Source organism: Trematomus bernacchii, unplaced genomic scaffold, assembly GCF_902827165.1.
Source record: "Trematomus bernacchii unplaced genomic scaffold, fTreBer1.1, whole genome shotgun sequence".
NCBI lineage: Eukaryota > Metazoa > Chordata > Actinopteri > Perciformes > Nototheniidae > Trematomus > Trematomus bernacchii.
This window is the reverse complement of record NW_022987727.1, coordinates 10817598-10832030: the sequence shown is the minus strand read 5'-3', so window position 1 is coordinate 10832030 and position 14433 is coordinate 10817598. Positions and strand designations below refer to the sequence as shown.

General features: G+C 41.7%; 1 protein-coding gene across 1 annotated transcript in view; it reads right to left on the bottom strand.

The window, feature by feature from the left end:
• The window catches only part of LOC117494374 (LHFPL tetraspan subfamily member 4 protein-like), a 33510-nt gene that overhangs the window by 7256 nt on the left and 11821 nt on the right, over positions 1-14433 (bottom strand). The window contains exon 2 of the mRNA XM_034145255.1: positions 173-409. Coding sequence (XP_034001146.1) covers positions 173-409 — 237 coding nt within the window. The remainder of the gene's footprint in view (positions 1-172; positions 410-14433) is intronic.

The window sequence follows — 14433 nt, the reverse complement described above, 5'->3', positions numbered from 1 at the left end:
CAAAACCCTTGAAATTGCCTTTTTTCTTTACATAATGGACCTCTGTGTTGCTATGTTTTTTCTAGCAAGTATTGCAACAAAGTTCTAACCTGCAATACAAGAACAATGCTGCCCACATTTTCACGTCACCTGGATTGTTAATTTGTAAGATTGCAGATTTTTCGCCACTAACCTTTGTTGTCTATCTGCAAATCATCAAGATAGAAATCTGTCTGCCGGTTGCCAAGGACGAAGGCCAAGAAGGAGAGGATGAGGGCATCCAGGATGCCCATGATGGCCAGCATATAGGCCCAGCGTACCGAGCAATCGCCCAGTGAGTATTTCCCGGCATGCTCCCCGCACATGTCCCGGATCACCTCGGCGTCCCATCCGTTGGGGAAGATCATGCAACCCAGCACCAGGCACACTCCTGCAGCGGGTCACAGAGAGAGAGATGCAGGGTTATAGTGGTTGGATATGTAGAGTAGAAGAGATTTTTAAAGTTTCAAACACCAGAGAAGATAGGAAGTTCAGTTGGTTAAAGGGAATAGGTGGATTTGGTGGCAGGATTTTCATAAACCAACAGCTTTAAAATGTTGCTTTCATTAAGTATTCTGATGCCATTACATTCCAGAGGTCATAAGTATTCAACTTCAACATGCCTAAGTTCTGTAAGCTGACACCAGTAGTGTGCAACCAATTGTTAACACATTTGGGCAGTGTGCTTTATTCAAGCAGCAGACTTCAGTCAAGTTTTCTCTCATGTCTTTTGACACTAAACGGTCAGGACAGAACAGAATGAAAGGAAACAGCTCTCTATCAGGTGTATATGGGGGTAAACAGTGACAGTAGAGAGATGGAATACATGTACGTACTGTATAGATTCTCCCCCTGTAGACATCTAGTATGTGTCAGAATTTTCAAACAACATACACGCAAACAAAAGTGAGTGCGTAAATAGCCACGGACACAGTACAAAGCCTCTCTAGGGAAATGCAATTTCGACACTACAACAAAAATGGTAATCTATACTTTACACCTCTGCTCATTCATCAAAGTGAGCATCACTGTGGAGCTGATGGGGCCATTTGTACTTGCTCAACCAGCACTGTTTAAACAGCATTCAGCCTGTGCCTGAAGGGCTGTAAGTAAAGCACTGGGCTCCACTGGGAGATGGGGAACACACATGGCAGACATCACACTGAATCTCCATTCCAGACCAGACATGTCTTTTCCACGGGCAACATCACTTGTGATACACATAAAAAGGTCAGACAGATTTGGCTGAATTGGTGATTATCACGCTTCAGTCCAATAAACGTTCAAAGGATTTAACATCCTGATCTTCATTGGTGTGCAATTGTGAATGTTTAAGTGACCATGTGTGTCTGTTTATGTTGGGCAGCATTCAGACACAGTTGTTCCTTTGTGGATCGAGGTGTACAGTAACACAGAGAGATCACTGGCTAGAATGTACTCAGAGGATTCTGCTAATCTCCATGCGAAACATATGAAGCTGAATCTTTCTGGTGGCACCCAAGCCTAAAATCTTAACAACAAGTTTGGACACACATTCTGTTTTAGATGAAAAAAACATTTCCCAAACGTAATGCAAAATTGCAAAGAAATAGCTGATATCACAAACAATGGATGGTACCTCATATGGGAAGGCCCAATTTTTGACATGCGATTCCAAATTACTCACATATAGTTACTCCAATATTCATCTATTTTTGTACATATTATGGGATTTGACATCGCAAACATGTTACATTGGCTTATACTAATTTGCCCTATTTTGAAAAATGTCAATTAGGGTTAGGGTTGGGGATTTGCTGTATTTTTAGCTGACCTTTTAAACTCCTCCTCGAGACTACATTGGAGAAATTTCCGTTTAACTCGCAATGGTTTAATTGCACTTTATGTGCACAAAATATATGAATTCAAGCACTTTCAAAGGCTTATGTATTTTTATGTTTATTTTCCAAAACTTTTAGAGCCTGGATTTATTTTTTAGCTCAAATTCCCAAACTATCAAGGGGTTCAAGGTTCAATTGGAACCATAGATCCATTTTAAACTTTGTCATTGTTTTTCAGCATTATAAATGTGAAGAGTACAGTACATACAATATTACACACAAGGTACATTAATGTGATGTGCTACTATTCAGGAGAAATACAGTTTTGTTTAATTGTCATTTTCAGTATAGAGGTTTGTAGGACTACACAATGTCATTAGTGAGCACAGTAAGCCCTTGGGGTAAACATGTATAAGCCAGCACTGGCAGGACAACAAATATGTCAAGGTTTTTACATAAGGGGACATTAGCTTGAGAGGGGTTGAATGGGTTTATTGTTTTTGAGATTGTGTGGGTTATTGAACCACCAACAGTATAAATATAGTCATGCGGAAATGAATCCTATACCTGGAAATTACTCAGCATTTTCCAACTTCCCCTTGTCTCAAACTCCATTTTTTTGTGTTTCTGGTTTGATGCCTGAAATATCTGTGATGAACAAAAGTTTAAGAGATTTCTCATGTAGTTCTACTACATAATATATGTCAGTAAACAATGATCCCACTCGTGAATGTCCGAATCTTCTATGTGTCAAACTGTTTTCGTTGTAAGTGACTAAATGAACTACTGAACATCATCACACTAAACATTAGCAGCCTTTAGCTTAGCAGCCATGCGACCGTGAAGTGGTTAATTTATAGCCTAATGTTAGCTTTTTTTTACTTCTGGTGATTGCATCTATGCTTCAAGAATTATAAAGTGGTGTTCATGTGTGGAGATTATCACGCCGGACAAAATGTGGTACATATATCATTAATGAGTGTTTGCTACAGGTCTTATTTTATGCAATATTTAACAGGGGGAGAGTATGACAAAGAACTCTGACAAGAAGTGAACAGGGGACGTTGGTTGAAGGTAACCCTATCCATTAAGCCACTTGATTCCCTTAATTTATTTTTTCTGAAAGGGGAAGACTGTTTAAAGGAGAAGATGTGATGGATAGATTGATCGAAACATTACATGAATTTTAAGAAAAGGCAGAATGGCAGGAAAATGTGTTTGTCGTGTCTGAAAGTGATGGCTCTGATTGTATTACACTGTCACATTAGTGATTCCCTCTGAAGGCCCTGTGTTTCACCCACCAGCCATCCATCATGAGAAAATGGTGGGTGGTGAACTCATGGCAACAGATAAAGGAGGATATCAGATTAGTCACCACCTCTCCGTGTAAACTAGAACACCATGCAAATATGAGGAGTCTTAATTCAGACAGAGACCGTTTGGAAATGGGAATTCTCCTCTGACAAAATGATAGCAGGCGTAATGAGAGAAGGTAATGAGAAAAAGTATAATGACGATAATACAGTAAGTAATGAGAGAATAGAAGAGCAATGGAAGTAATCGTCAAGGGAAATCATCATGTTATTAGCTTCTTTTATGACCTTTATACAAGATATTAACATAAATGAGATATGATAAAATAATTAACTGAGTAATGAGCTGCAGGTAACATGTTTTATGGGTTTTCGATTAATGTTTCCCCATCTGACGTGAAACTCATTCAAAGTTATTGAGTATGGGCTTTTGAAAATGTGGCTGTGGAACCCTGATAGGCAAAATATTTCAGCCGATCATTAGCCAATCATTTGACTCTGTTGTAAATGTCATTTAACTTGTTTTGTACAGTTTAAGTGGTGGAGAAAACATCATTATTTTCCAGCAGTTCAAACGCATATTTAAAGCTCTGAAGTCTTTGCTCTTTCAATGCCCTTCTAGTTCCTTAGTTAGGAATGTGTGATAGTCTGTCATTTTGAGCCTACACTTTTTATTTGGTTCTTCCTTGGCCCATAGACTCTTCCATCAAGTTTCCTGAACATTGGGCCATTAGTTTTCCATAACTATTACCTCCTTAGAGGAGTCAATTTTCTATATTAGATTATGTTTGAGCATGGAATATAATCTTAGTTAGTCGTGTCATTTCATGCTGTGGAAAATACTAGGGTGTTATGAGTTGCTCTGGTCATTGGTTTGGTCAGTATTTGCAAAATCGTACTCAAAGTCATTGCAGAGATCTCGGAAATTGGCTACATTGCTTAATATAGGTCTGCCGCTTTGAACTCTTCAAGGCCAATGAAGTCATTAATTATTGTGACCCGAATCTGCAGTCTATTATTTCTATAGTCTTTATTTTAAGTTAAGTTAGTTGTGTCTCGTCCCACTATTAAACCTGATAACTCTCAGTTCGGTCAGGGTTAGGGTTAGAGAGGTAAAAGCGCAAAACATGGAAAGCACCTCGATTTAAACAAGCAACACAGTGTGCCGCTCAGAGGACAGTTGTACTATATTTTTAACCACTTAAAAAGTTGTTTTGCTTGTGATATGTTTTTGTTTTTTTAATAATACCCATGTTTTTGCTTTGACGCTGATCATACAGGCCTACGCGGCTGATAACCTAGCTTTGACTTGATCCTCTCATCATGGGCAACGTAAGATCACTAGCTAATGGAATGGACGAGCAAACGGCGTTAGCTAGTCACACGGAATATCTGGTGTGTAGTTTAATGAGCATTTCGCAAACATGGCTGCACCACGATATATCTGACGATAAAGTTTCCATCAATGGCTTTTAGACGGTTGGGGCAAAGATTCCATCAACAACATTTTCATCTACAACGTTTCCAAAGCTTCCATCAATGGCTTCTGGACCATTCGGATCCAAAAGGATTGGATGCATGTTGCTACTGCATATTCAGGGATGCAAACTCATCAGGTATGAAAAAGGTGACAAGGATCCGAGCCCCCCGACCCCACGGAATATCGGCTTTAAAATGAGGAATAACAGAGGATTTTAGCAGTCAGAACAACTAAAGCAGCAGTGTCAATAATAACAGCAACGCCAAAGAGTCACATCTAATAGAAATGTATAAAAGCATTTATTTTAATTGTGTAGCAGTCAGTTTATAATTTTGGCAGGACTGTTGAGCATTTTGAAAATGTATTTTCATGCCTCTGTGCAAGGCTTAGTCTTTCTATCTTAATAGCCAGTGGTGTAAAGTAACTAAGTTCATAAACTCAAGTACTATACTTGGGTACAATTTTGAGATACTTGTACTTTATTTAAGTATTTCAATGTTTTGCTACTTTGTTCTTCTTCTCCTCTACAGTTCAGAGGTAAATTGTGTACTTTTACTCCACTACATGTATTTAATACCTTTAGTTACTTTACAGATGTGGATGAATGATGTGAAATATAATCAAATGTTAAATCAGACTTTAGTTCCACCTGGAGTAAATTCACAAGCTACCCTGCAGTATACAAAGTCATTCAAACTAGCTGCACCTTTACCAGCTTTGAGAACACTTTAATGATCAATCATTATAAAACATATCATATATATTATTCTGAAATGGACCAATCTGCACAATGACTACTTTTACTGTCGCTACTTTAACTATATTTTGATGATAATACTTTTCTACTTTTACTTGAGGAACATTTTTGAATGCAGGACTTTTACTGAAACAGAGTATTACACTCTGGTACTTCTACTTTTACTCTAGTACAAGATCTGAGTACTTCTACTTGTACTCAAGTACAATATCTGAGTACTTCTACTTTTACTCAAGTACAAGATCTGAGTGCTTCTACTTTTACTCAAGTACAAGATCTGAGTACTTCTACTTTTACTCAAGTACAAGATATATACTTATACCACCTCCGTTTATAGCCTATGAAAAAAACTATTTGAAAACGAAGGCTAAAGCTAACGTTAGCAGATAGTATGCTAGTTAGCTAGCTCAACAATTCCTTAAATAATATTGCGACAGAAAAACTTTTCAGTGCACATCACGCTCTGCCGCTCCGACAGGGAGCTCTGCTGTGAACACCTGAACGGCCCGTTCTAACAGCTGTTCACCAGCGGTCCAGTCTGTGCCACAGTGACTCCGGACCGCACAGTTAATATTAACGAACGCACCGTAGGTAATGTAGCTGCTGAAGCTAGACCTTCATCCCGGAGCAGCAGAACCTTATTATACATCCATGAGCAGAGACGACAGGCAGGAAGACTCGAGCACACAGCTCGCGCTTCATTATAATATATAAAAAAAGAACACCATGCGTGTCATGATGGCACATAACAGCTCGCGGCCGCAGATTACTCCGGGTCCCAGACCCCCCCCATACCCCCAAAATATTTTTATTGCAGATCTACATGAATCACACAAACGACCTATTTTGGATTCAAAATGGCGAATTTTGCCGAAAGGTGACAAGTTTGTATCCCTGATATTTGTCAGGAAGGAAATATATATAGGCCTATATATATCCCCAGGTGTTAAAGTTACATTAAGGTGCTTCTCCGCACGATACTATTAATTATAATAATAATAATACATGACACTTATATAGCGCTTTTCTAGAAATGCTTTAAATACTATACTTAAATACTTTAAATACTAAGAGAGTAATGACATGATCTCAGTGCGCCCTCTCCTCTATCTGCCCTTATTTAGTGTTCTCTACTAAGGCCCCGTCCACACAGAGACAAAACCGATTTCGAACCGAAGTCGATTTCAAAAAAGTCTTCCGTCCAAACGGAATCGGCTCAAGAAATGGGTCCGTCCAAACGAAACTGCTCGAAACCGCTGGAGACGCTGTAGTACATATGCCGGGCCTGTAAGTGGCGCTGTACTTCCGCCACAAAATACACCCCCGAGCATGGGCATAAGGCATAAACAAACAAACAAGGTAGAAGATGGCGGATATTCGTGCAAGAAGGGAGGCATTTGGAGAAGGGTCCAGCTGCAGCCTCAGCCAGACGGTGGAGGTTGAACCTGTAGGAAGTTGTAGGAAGTTGTACTTCCAAATATGGTCAGAAGAGAGGGCGCCCAACACGTGAGACGCTGACGCAAGGATATTTAATGAGACATGGAGGTTTACAGAGAACAGACAACAGACAATATGGCGCACCGAGTACAGGTAATTAACGTCTTGTGGTTTTAGATATAATTACATACTATTTAGGTTCTCGGTTTTTGTCGATTTGGCTGTTTAGCGCAGTGTAATTGTGTTTATTTTGCTAATTTGTATTGTAAGCATTGGGTTGAGAGGTCATGTGTGTTGAGCATACGCAGTCTGTCCTGAAGTTGTGAAGGAGAGTGTGGTGTGACACTACAATGATAAACGGAGGCGCTGTCTGTGACGCTCCAAAAAGTACTAAGTTCCTGAGTTCTTGTTACACAGAAGTATCTTTGAAGCCTTAACACCTCGGACGTTACATTGGTGGCAGCGGTATCGGAGTGTGTTTTATCTGCTCTTGGATTATTATTTTCTGTGGACAATTACTGAACTTTCTGGTCGGCTCTGCTGGCTAGCTGTGCTAACGGTGCTAGCGTCGAAGCGTCATGTTCGGAGGAATGAAGAGTGACGGCGATATGGAAGACGATTATAACGGATGTACTGCTTCTTGGACTGGTTCTGTGAGTAATGATATTAAAGTGGAGCTGCCGGCGATGTTTAGGGGCGACGGCTAGAGGCAGTTCGCTACGTGGATAAGACAGTTGGAAGCCGCTGTTCGTGCTCAGACGAGGGGTGCTAGGGGCACGAGCTACGCAGCTACCTTACTTAACATTCTACCTACCAGACTGGACGGCGCAGCTTTCCTGCTGTGGGACAGCTTGCCGGCAGATGTGCAGTGTGATTACGAACGTGTGAAGGAGAAGCTGGCGGAGGCTTTTGGCCAGAGACAGTTCCTCCTTTATTTCCAGACGTGTGTATCTGCACGTCGGCGAACGAGTGTTTGGAGGTGTATGCGGCGGACATTTCCAGACTCGTGGCTGAGGCTTTTCCCGATTATGACCGCGCTGCAGTAAATGGTGAGAAATTCAGACGTTTTTTGGCTGGCCTTGATCCTGCACTTCAAGCAAAATGCCATGAACAGGGGGCGACTGATATGGAGGAGGCGTTGATAATTGCTGGGCGTTGTGAGCGGGCCAAGCAGGCAATGAGGATGAACATGCCTGGTTTGCCCTACTGTCCTCCGCATCCTGCTGTTGTTGCAGCGCTAAATTCACCATTGGCTGGTGTTTTCGACTGTAATGCTAATACCATGGATAAGCTCATAAATGTGGTTGAACGCCTCACCTTGAAGGTGGATAACTTACAGACTGAGGTGAAAGACTTGAGAGCACATAGCCGTGGAGCTGAGAATGGCAGAGGGAGCTCCGCCTTGACCTGGGATCGTCAGCAGGACCAAGTGGGGCAGAGGGTGCACCGGCGTGCCTGCCACTGTGACTGTGGCGGGTTTGGTTGCAGATCTACCACCGGGGATTCCCACAGGGACGACCACAGCAGGGGCCGTACTCCTCAGCTCAGACCACAGGATGGTTTTGGTGCCAGGGAATGGTCTCCACGTGAGACACCTCTGCGAACTTCTCACCGCGACGACCAGGCAGCGATGTCCCGCAAGGATCACACAGCGCTGGGGAACGTCAGCCAAGGCGTGGAGTGAGGTTTTTGTCTCCCTCTCTGCGGTCACCATCTCCATCCTCGCACGGACGGCTGCAGGGAAACTTCTAGTGACTGGCGTCGAGACCCAGATGCCGGTTTCACCACTACAGGGTCAAAAAGACTATTCTGCTGGGAAAGCGCCTGCTCGTGCGTTGGACTCTTGTTCTGTGGGTGAGTCTAAGCCCACAGCCTATGTTAGAGGACTTGTTGAGGGTGTTGATGTTACTGTTTTGATTGACTCTGGGTCCAATGTTTCACTTATTTCTGAGGACTTCAGAATGTCCATGTCTGCCTTACGTAAACGTGTGTTACTGTAAATACCCAGTACACTTTTTCACGCACAGTAAATGGTCAATTGTTGGGTACTGTGACTCTTCCCATACAGTTGGGGGGCAAACATTGGGAGCAGGCTGTACATGTAGTGCGAGGGGCAACACAAGCTTAGATTATTGTACATCTGGACTTGTAGGGTAACTTCAAAGGAGGCAAGAGAAGGGATCGGACAGTTAAGGTGGATGGGAGGAAGCAAATTGACACTGAGAGCTGAAGAATAAAAGGGAGAAAGGAAGCAAGATGGGTAACTGCTGCTCCACACCATTATGCCATTTCTCTCTTCTCAGCTCATCACCTCCTGTCATTTATTTTTATCGCAGCATTCACAGCCCATAAGCTGTTAGAAACAAGACATCAGAGGGTATCAAACAAATGAAGACATTTGGAAATACGTTGCCATGACACGTTTCGTGATCCAACCAGGTAAAATGACTTTGAGTGAATGTATTTATAGTGCCCCGAAGTTATTTATAGACTTATTACACAACCAGACTTTCTTAACTACATGTCCACACGGATTTCATTTTCATTTTAATTCCTGAGAAACAGCCAAAAATCGTTACATAAGGACTTTTAAAATAACATCAGTGTTATCACCACACTTTTTTCTCTCTATTAATTTGACTGAGCTGAGACCGGCCGTGTTGCAGCGGATTGGAGGGGGGTCTTGGGGGTGAACCTTTATATATACAGTCTATGGGGTTTAACATGCGCTACATGCCAAGACACCATGGATGTATAGAGAGAACTGGATACATCGTTGGAGGCGGGACCCTGTTTATTCCTATGAAAATTGCTCAGTGACACATGAAGCCAAAATGGCCTCACTTTCGAGAGCAAAAGTACCCCTATCTGGACAGATACGTGTTGTTACTGGGTGATTGATTTAGTTTGTAAATTCTTAGTAGGGGCCCCTCATTAAAGATCATTTACATGATAATGTAGCCTTTAGGTGAAGTTGTATTGCCTCTATTTTTATAAAAACGTATCCAGTATTATATATTCCGTATTGCCATGATATCTCTGACAGTGAAGAATCACATGACCTCAGAAGTCTTTGACTTACAGGATGACTTTTGATATTTTGTAGAAGGTAAAAGGGATTTCTAACTGAACTGTGACCTTCTGTAATCGGTTTAAACCACCGGCCTCACTGTGCACGCAGTGTGAAGTTCAGCACAGAACACCGGAGTGTAAAGGTGTGAACATGACTCCATTAATGGATCACTATGTCCAGTCCATAATGTAATAAAGCTGTCTGAGGTCCGCCCTCCCTCTGCTACTGTGTCTAGACCTTGGCCTGCTGTCCTCCAGCTATCTAATGGACGGCCTCCTCGCTGATATACACAGCTTTTATTGGACGTGGGATCAAATCTGTGTGTGTGTGTGTGTGTGTGTGTGTGTGTGAATGGATTTGAGTGTGAAGATGTTGCTGCCGCCAGGGTTCACTGGCCCACTTGGCATGGAGCTTTCAATCTGTTTTCCTGTTTATATTGAACACAATACCTTTACCAAACGTATTTCTGGGAATTTAAAACCCAATCTACTGGTTTACCCTATCTCTTCTATCTCATTCCTATTTCCTTCACCCACTAGAGAGGAAGTTGCTGTTTCCAAATCTGGGAAGATAATTCAAAATCATATATAGAAAATATTTTATAGGTACCTTGCACTGCAATGGGCAGTGGCGTAACTATCGACGGTACACCGGGGCCCAGAGCCGGCCAGGGTCCATGCAAAAAAAAGTAACCAAGCAACCTAAATTAATTTGTAATTTGTCTGTCCAATGACCTTGCTCCCTTTCATGTCATGTGATACCTTGCGTGACGAGCGAACCGTTTAATCAACCTGTACTGTAGCTACTGTAGCAGAAGCAAGTTCGGCAACATTATACAAAATTGAATAGTTTGCATTTATAATGTACAGCAAACCAAAGCACAAGAGCAGCGCTCAAAAGAGAAAAGACAAGAGAGAACAAGGAGATGTAACAGCTAAACTGACAAAATTAGACAGTTCTTTTTTTTCATACATCGTCCTCGAAATCGAGTGCTAACGTTAGAAATGTTGACGTGCAGCGGCAGCCAGAGCCGGAGGCTAACGATAGCTCACCACCATCATTGCCATCTAGCTCCACAAGTGAAGCTGTATCCGTGGCCGTGGCTGTGCAACCTTCTTCTCCAGCCAGCCAGGAGGAGAGGCTGGATTTGGCTGTGCCCGGCGGTGGTCCAACAGTTCCCCCAAGGGCCCCAACCGATAGGGGACTCTATGGCGCTATTGAGACCCCCAACGCCAAGATCAAAAGCTATATTATAGCAACCGGTCCATGTAGGCCTACCGGCCCATTCCCCAGAGACAAACATCCAGGAAACAGGTGTAATCCTCTTCTTAGTTCGCTGTGCCGTTGTCAGGCTGTGGTGGTCTGAGGCCAGGGCAGGCTGTTGTTGATAGCCTACATGTGGCGCTTCTGAGTGGTTGTGTATGTCCGTGCGTGTGTGAGCGCATCAGTGTGCGATTATGTTTGGGGCGATGGGGGGGCCCCAAAACAATATTTGCACCGGGGCCAATCACAACCTTGTTACGCCACTGGCAATGGGCCTATTTTAGAATGTTAATGCAAAAAAAAAACAGTCCTGGCCCGGATGTAGGCTTGCTACACCGGAACCCCAGAAATACTGTCCATTGTTGCTGGGGACAAATCTGACTGATTGCCAACGGGTTACGAGACTGACCTTATCTATAATCTTCACCTAACTTTCCCAAGCAATCAAGTTTTATAACCTTAACCATGCCTTAACAAAAGTCTATTGGCCATCTCTAAACTTGCCATACAATATATCAAAATGGCATTGGATGCAAAGAAAAATAATTGTCATTGAACTATAGATATTTAACTTTGAACATTAACTTATGTACGTTTGTGGCATTATGAACAATGAAAGAAAAGTAAAAACACAGCAACATTTAGTTCCAGAAACAATATTTGACGTTGACCTGGATTATCCAGGCAGTGTAATGAATGACTTCCAACCAAAAGTGTTTACAGTGAGGTGGATTATCTATCTATTTTGTTATAGGTACAGTATGGTACTATCTCAAAGCCTGGATTACAAGGTACAAAACTGTAAGAAAATAAAAATGAATTTGAGTGAACAAGCAACTACAGCAGGCGCAAGAACATACTAACAATGAACAAATCAACCCCCAGCCTTCCTTTCATTGCATCGTAAAAAAACAAACACTTGCATTTAAATAGCTATTTCACTTAAATAGGATATACTGTATTCTGCTAATTTTCAGGTTCATATTTGCATGTTGTGCCTCTCCTGTGACATGTTTCCATGCTTTAATCTTCAAAAAGGTCTTTATTTTTTCTCATACTGCCTGTGTTGCAGAACCTCTTTTCACCCTCTGTCTGAAACCAGAGCCCAGTCTGCTCTGATTGGTTATCTGGCTGGCTCTGTTGTGATTGGTCAATGTACAATGTGTTGGAGCGCTAGCCAATTTAAGTGATGTCACTATTTTAAACAGTATAAGTAAACAAAGCAGTCCAATGGGGGACCTTCAGGCAGGGTGCTCCTCTCCCCCTATTAGGGAGACCATTTGCTGTACATTTACATGCACACAAAACGATATAACACACTACAGGAAAGGGAAAACCCCCCAAAACACAATAGCTTCAACTAGTTCAACTAGTTAATTAAAAGTGTTAAAAATGCATTCAAGGGAATTCTAGTCAAACTAGCTAAACTGAGTTAGTCAACCTCTGAATAAACATTGTGCAATATGCATGAGTGAAAACACCCTTGATCATAATGTGATCATGATGAACCGTGAGCACCATCATTATCTTTAAGAGAATCAAGCTTGTTTAAAATTGTGAAAAGCCTGAAAGAGAATGCACAATATATCCTTTGAAATGGAGGTTTATATGTTATTCAGATACATGGTAATGAGCAGCATAGACGATGTATAGCAGAGACATTTCAATGTTTCCATACATTAGGGCTTTCTCCTTTCCTACTGTTCTCTCTGTTACGCACACACACTGAGTGACAATGCTGAGAAGGGTCAAAGGAATCCATTATTCAGCTGTTGGGGTATTTTTAGTTACACCCCAGTGACTTTGGAATTATTTATTAAGCGCGTGATAATTAAAACATGTGCGTTTGGTTGGGAAAAGCCAGCCAGAAATCTCAGAGAGAAAGAGAGAGAAAGGCAGGGATATCCCTCGGGGAACCACTTCTCTCTGTGTCTCTCTGTAGTTCTATATTTAACTCGACCACTGCAGCATCTATTTAGCGCTTCTACTGGAAACACATGCACGTGGGCGAATCAATCTATACATACTTGCACTGGCGCTACCGCCAATGTGAAGCTATATACATGGACAAACAACAAAAAAACACATAGAATTACAATAATACAAAAAAAAATGCAAATCACACTGGCTCCAGAGAAGAGAGAAAACATTAGTATTAATAATTCAGGTCTCACACCATCATAAACACATTTACCCGCTGTCTTACATGCTCACGTGAACAGACGCATGTTTGGCCACGCAAACAAATGTGCAAATACACACAGACACACACATAGGAACAAGAGCGTATCGTCATCCACGCGCTGATTCTCATTCTCTCTTTCACACGCTCTCTTTTTTGATTGCTCTGCCGCTTCACTGTTGTGGTGCATGTGAAAGAGTGGGAGGGAAACAAAAAAAAACTGCCAAAATGAAAATATTGCTTATTGGTCAAATACAATGTTTCTCCTTTTCAGAACAAAAACTGACATAAGGGTTATTCTTTAATGTAATGACAAGCTACTTTGTTTAGCGTTCCATTTTAACAACAACAACAACAACAACTGTAAAGGGCATTACATTTTGGGGTATATATTTATCATTATTACAATAATCAGTTGTATACTTGATTCTGATTGGTCAATTTGGACATTTCAGAGGTGGTTAATTATCATTGCTAGGGAGAACAAACAAACCGTAGTCAAGGGACTATGTGCAGTCATATCAATCCGCAGAAAGAAGTCCGGTCGATTCAATGTCAGCTTTGGATAACAAACATTAGTTTTCTCTTTCAGAAAACACCATCCAATTATTTTTGAATATTCATTTTAATGTTTGTGGAGAGCACACAACTTTGTTTTCATGATGGGTAAACTGTCTCCAGTAAAGAAAAAGAAAACAAGAGAAAGAAAGAGGTTCAACGACAGATCGCTGGACTTCAGAGAAATCAACAGAAGAAGACAGACAGGAAGCAACGGAACACCGTATGGATTCGGGATTGTTTAAAATCCCCACAATGCTTTGCGCACGGACCAATTTCCAAATCTTTGGCGGAAATCACGCTCCATTTAAGGCGGGGCCTCGCATATGACGCACACCTGTTAGCCTGTTCCACCATTCTTCGTTTTCCGAGGCTAGGAAGGATTCTTTCCTCGCTTCTGAAGGAAGTGACTCAGAAGACATGTCCTACCAAGAAAGCGCCCTCGACATTGAGAAACATCCATGGTGTGAGATGTCTTTTTTAGCTGTTCTGTCGTCATTTCCTGCGATCTTCTTCATGCAGTCAGTCAAAA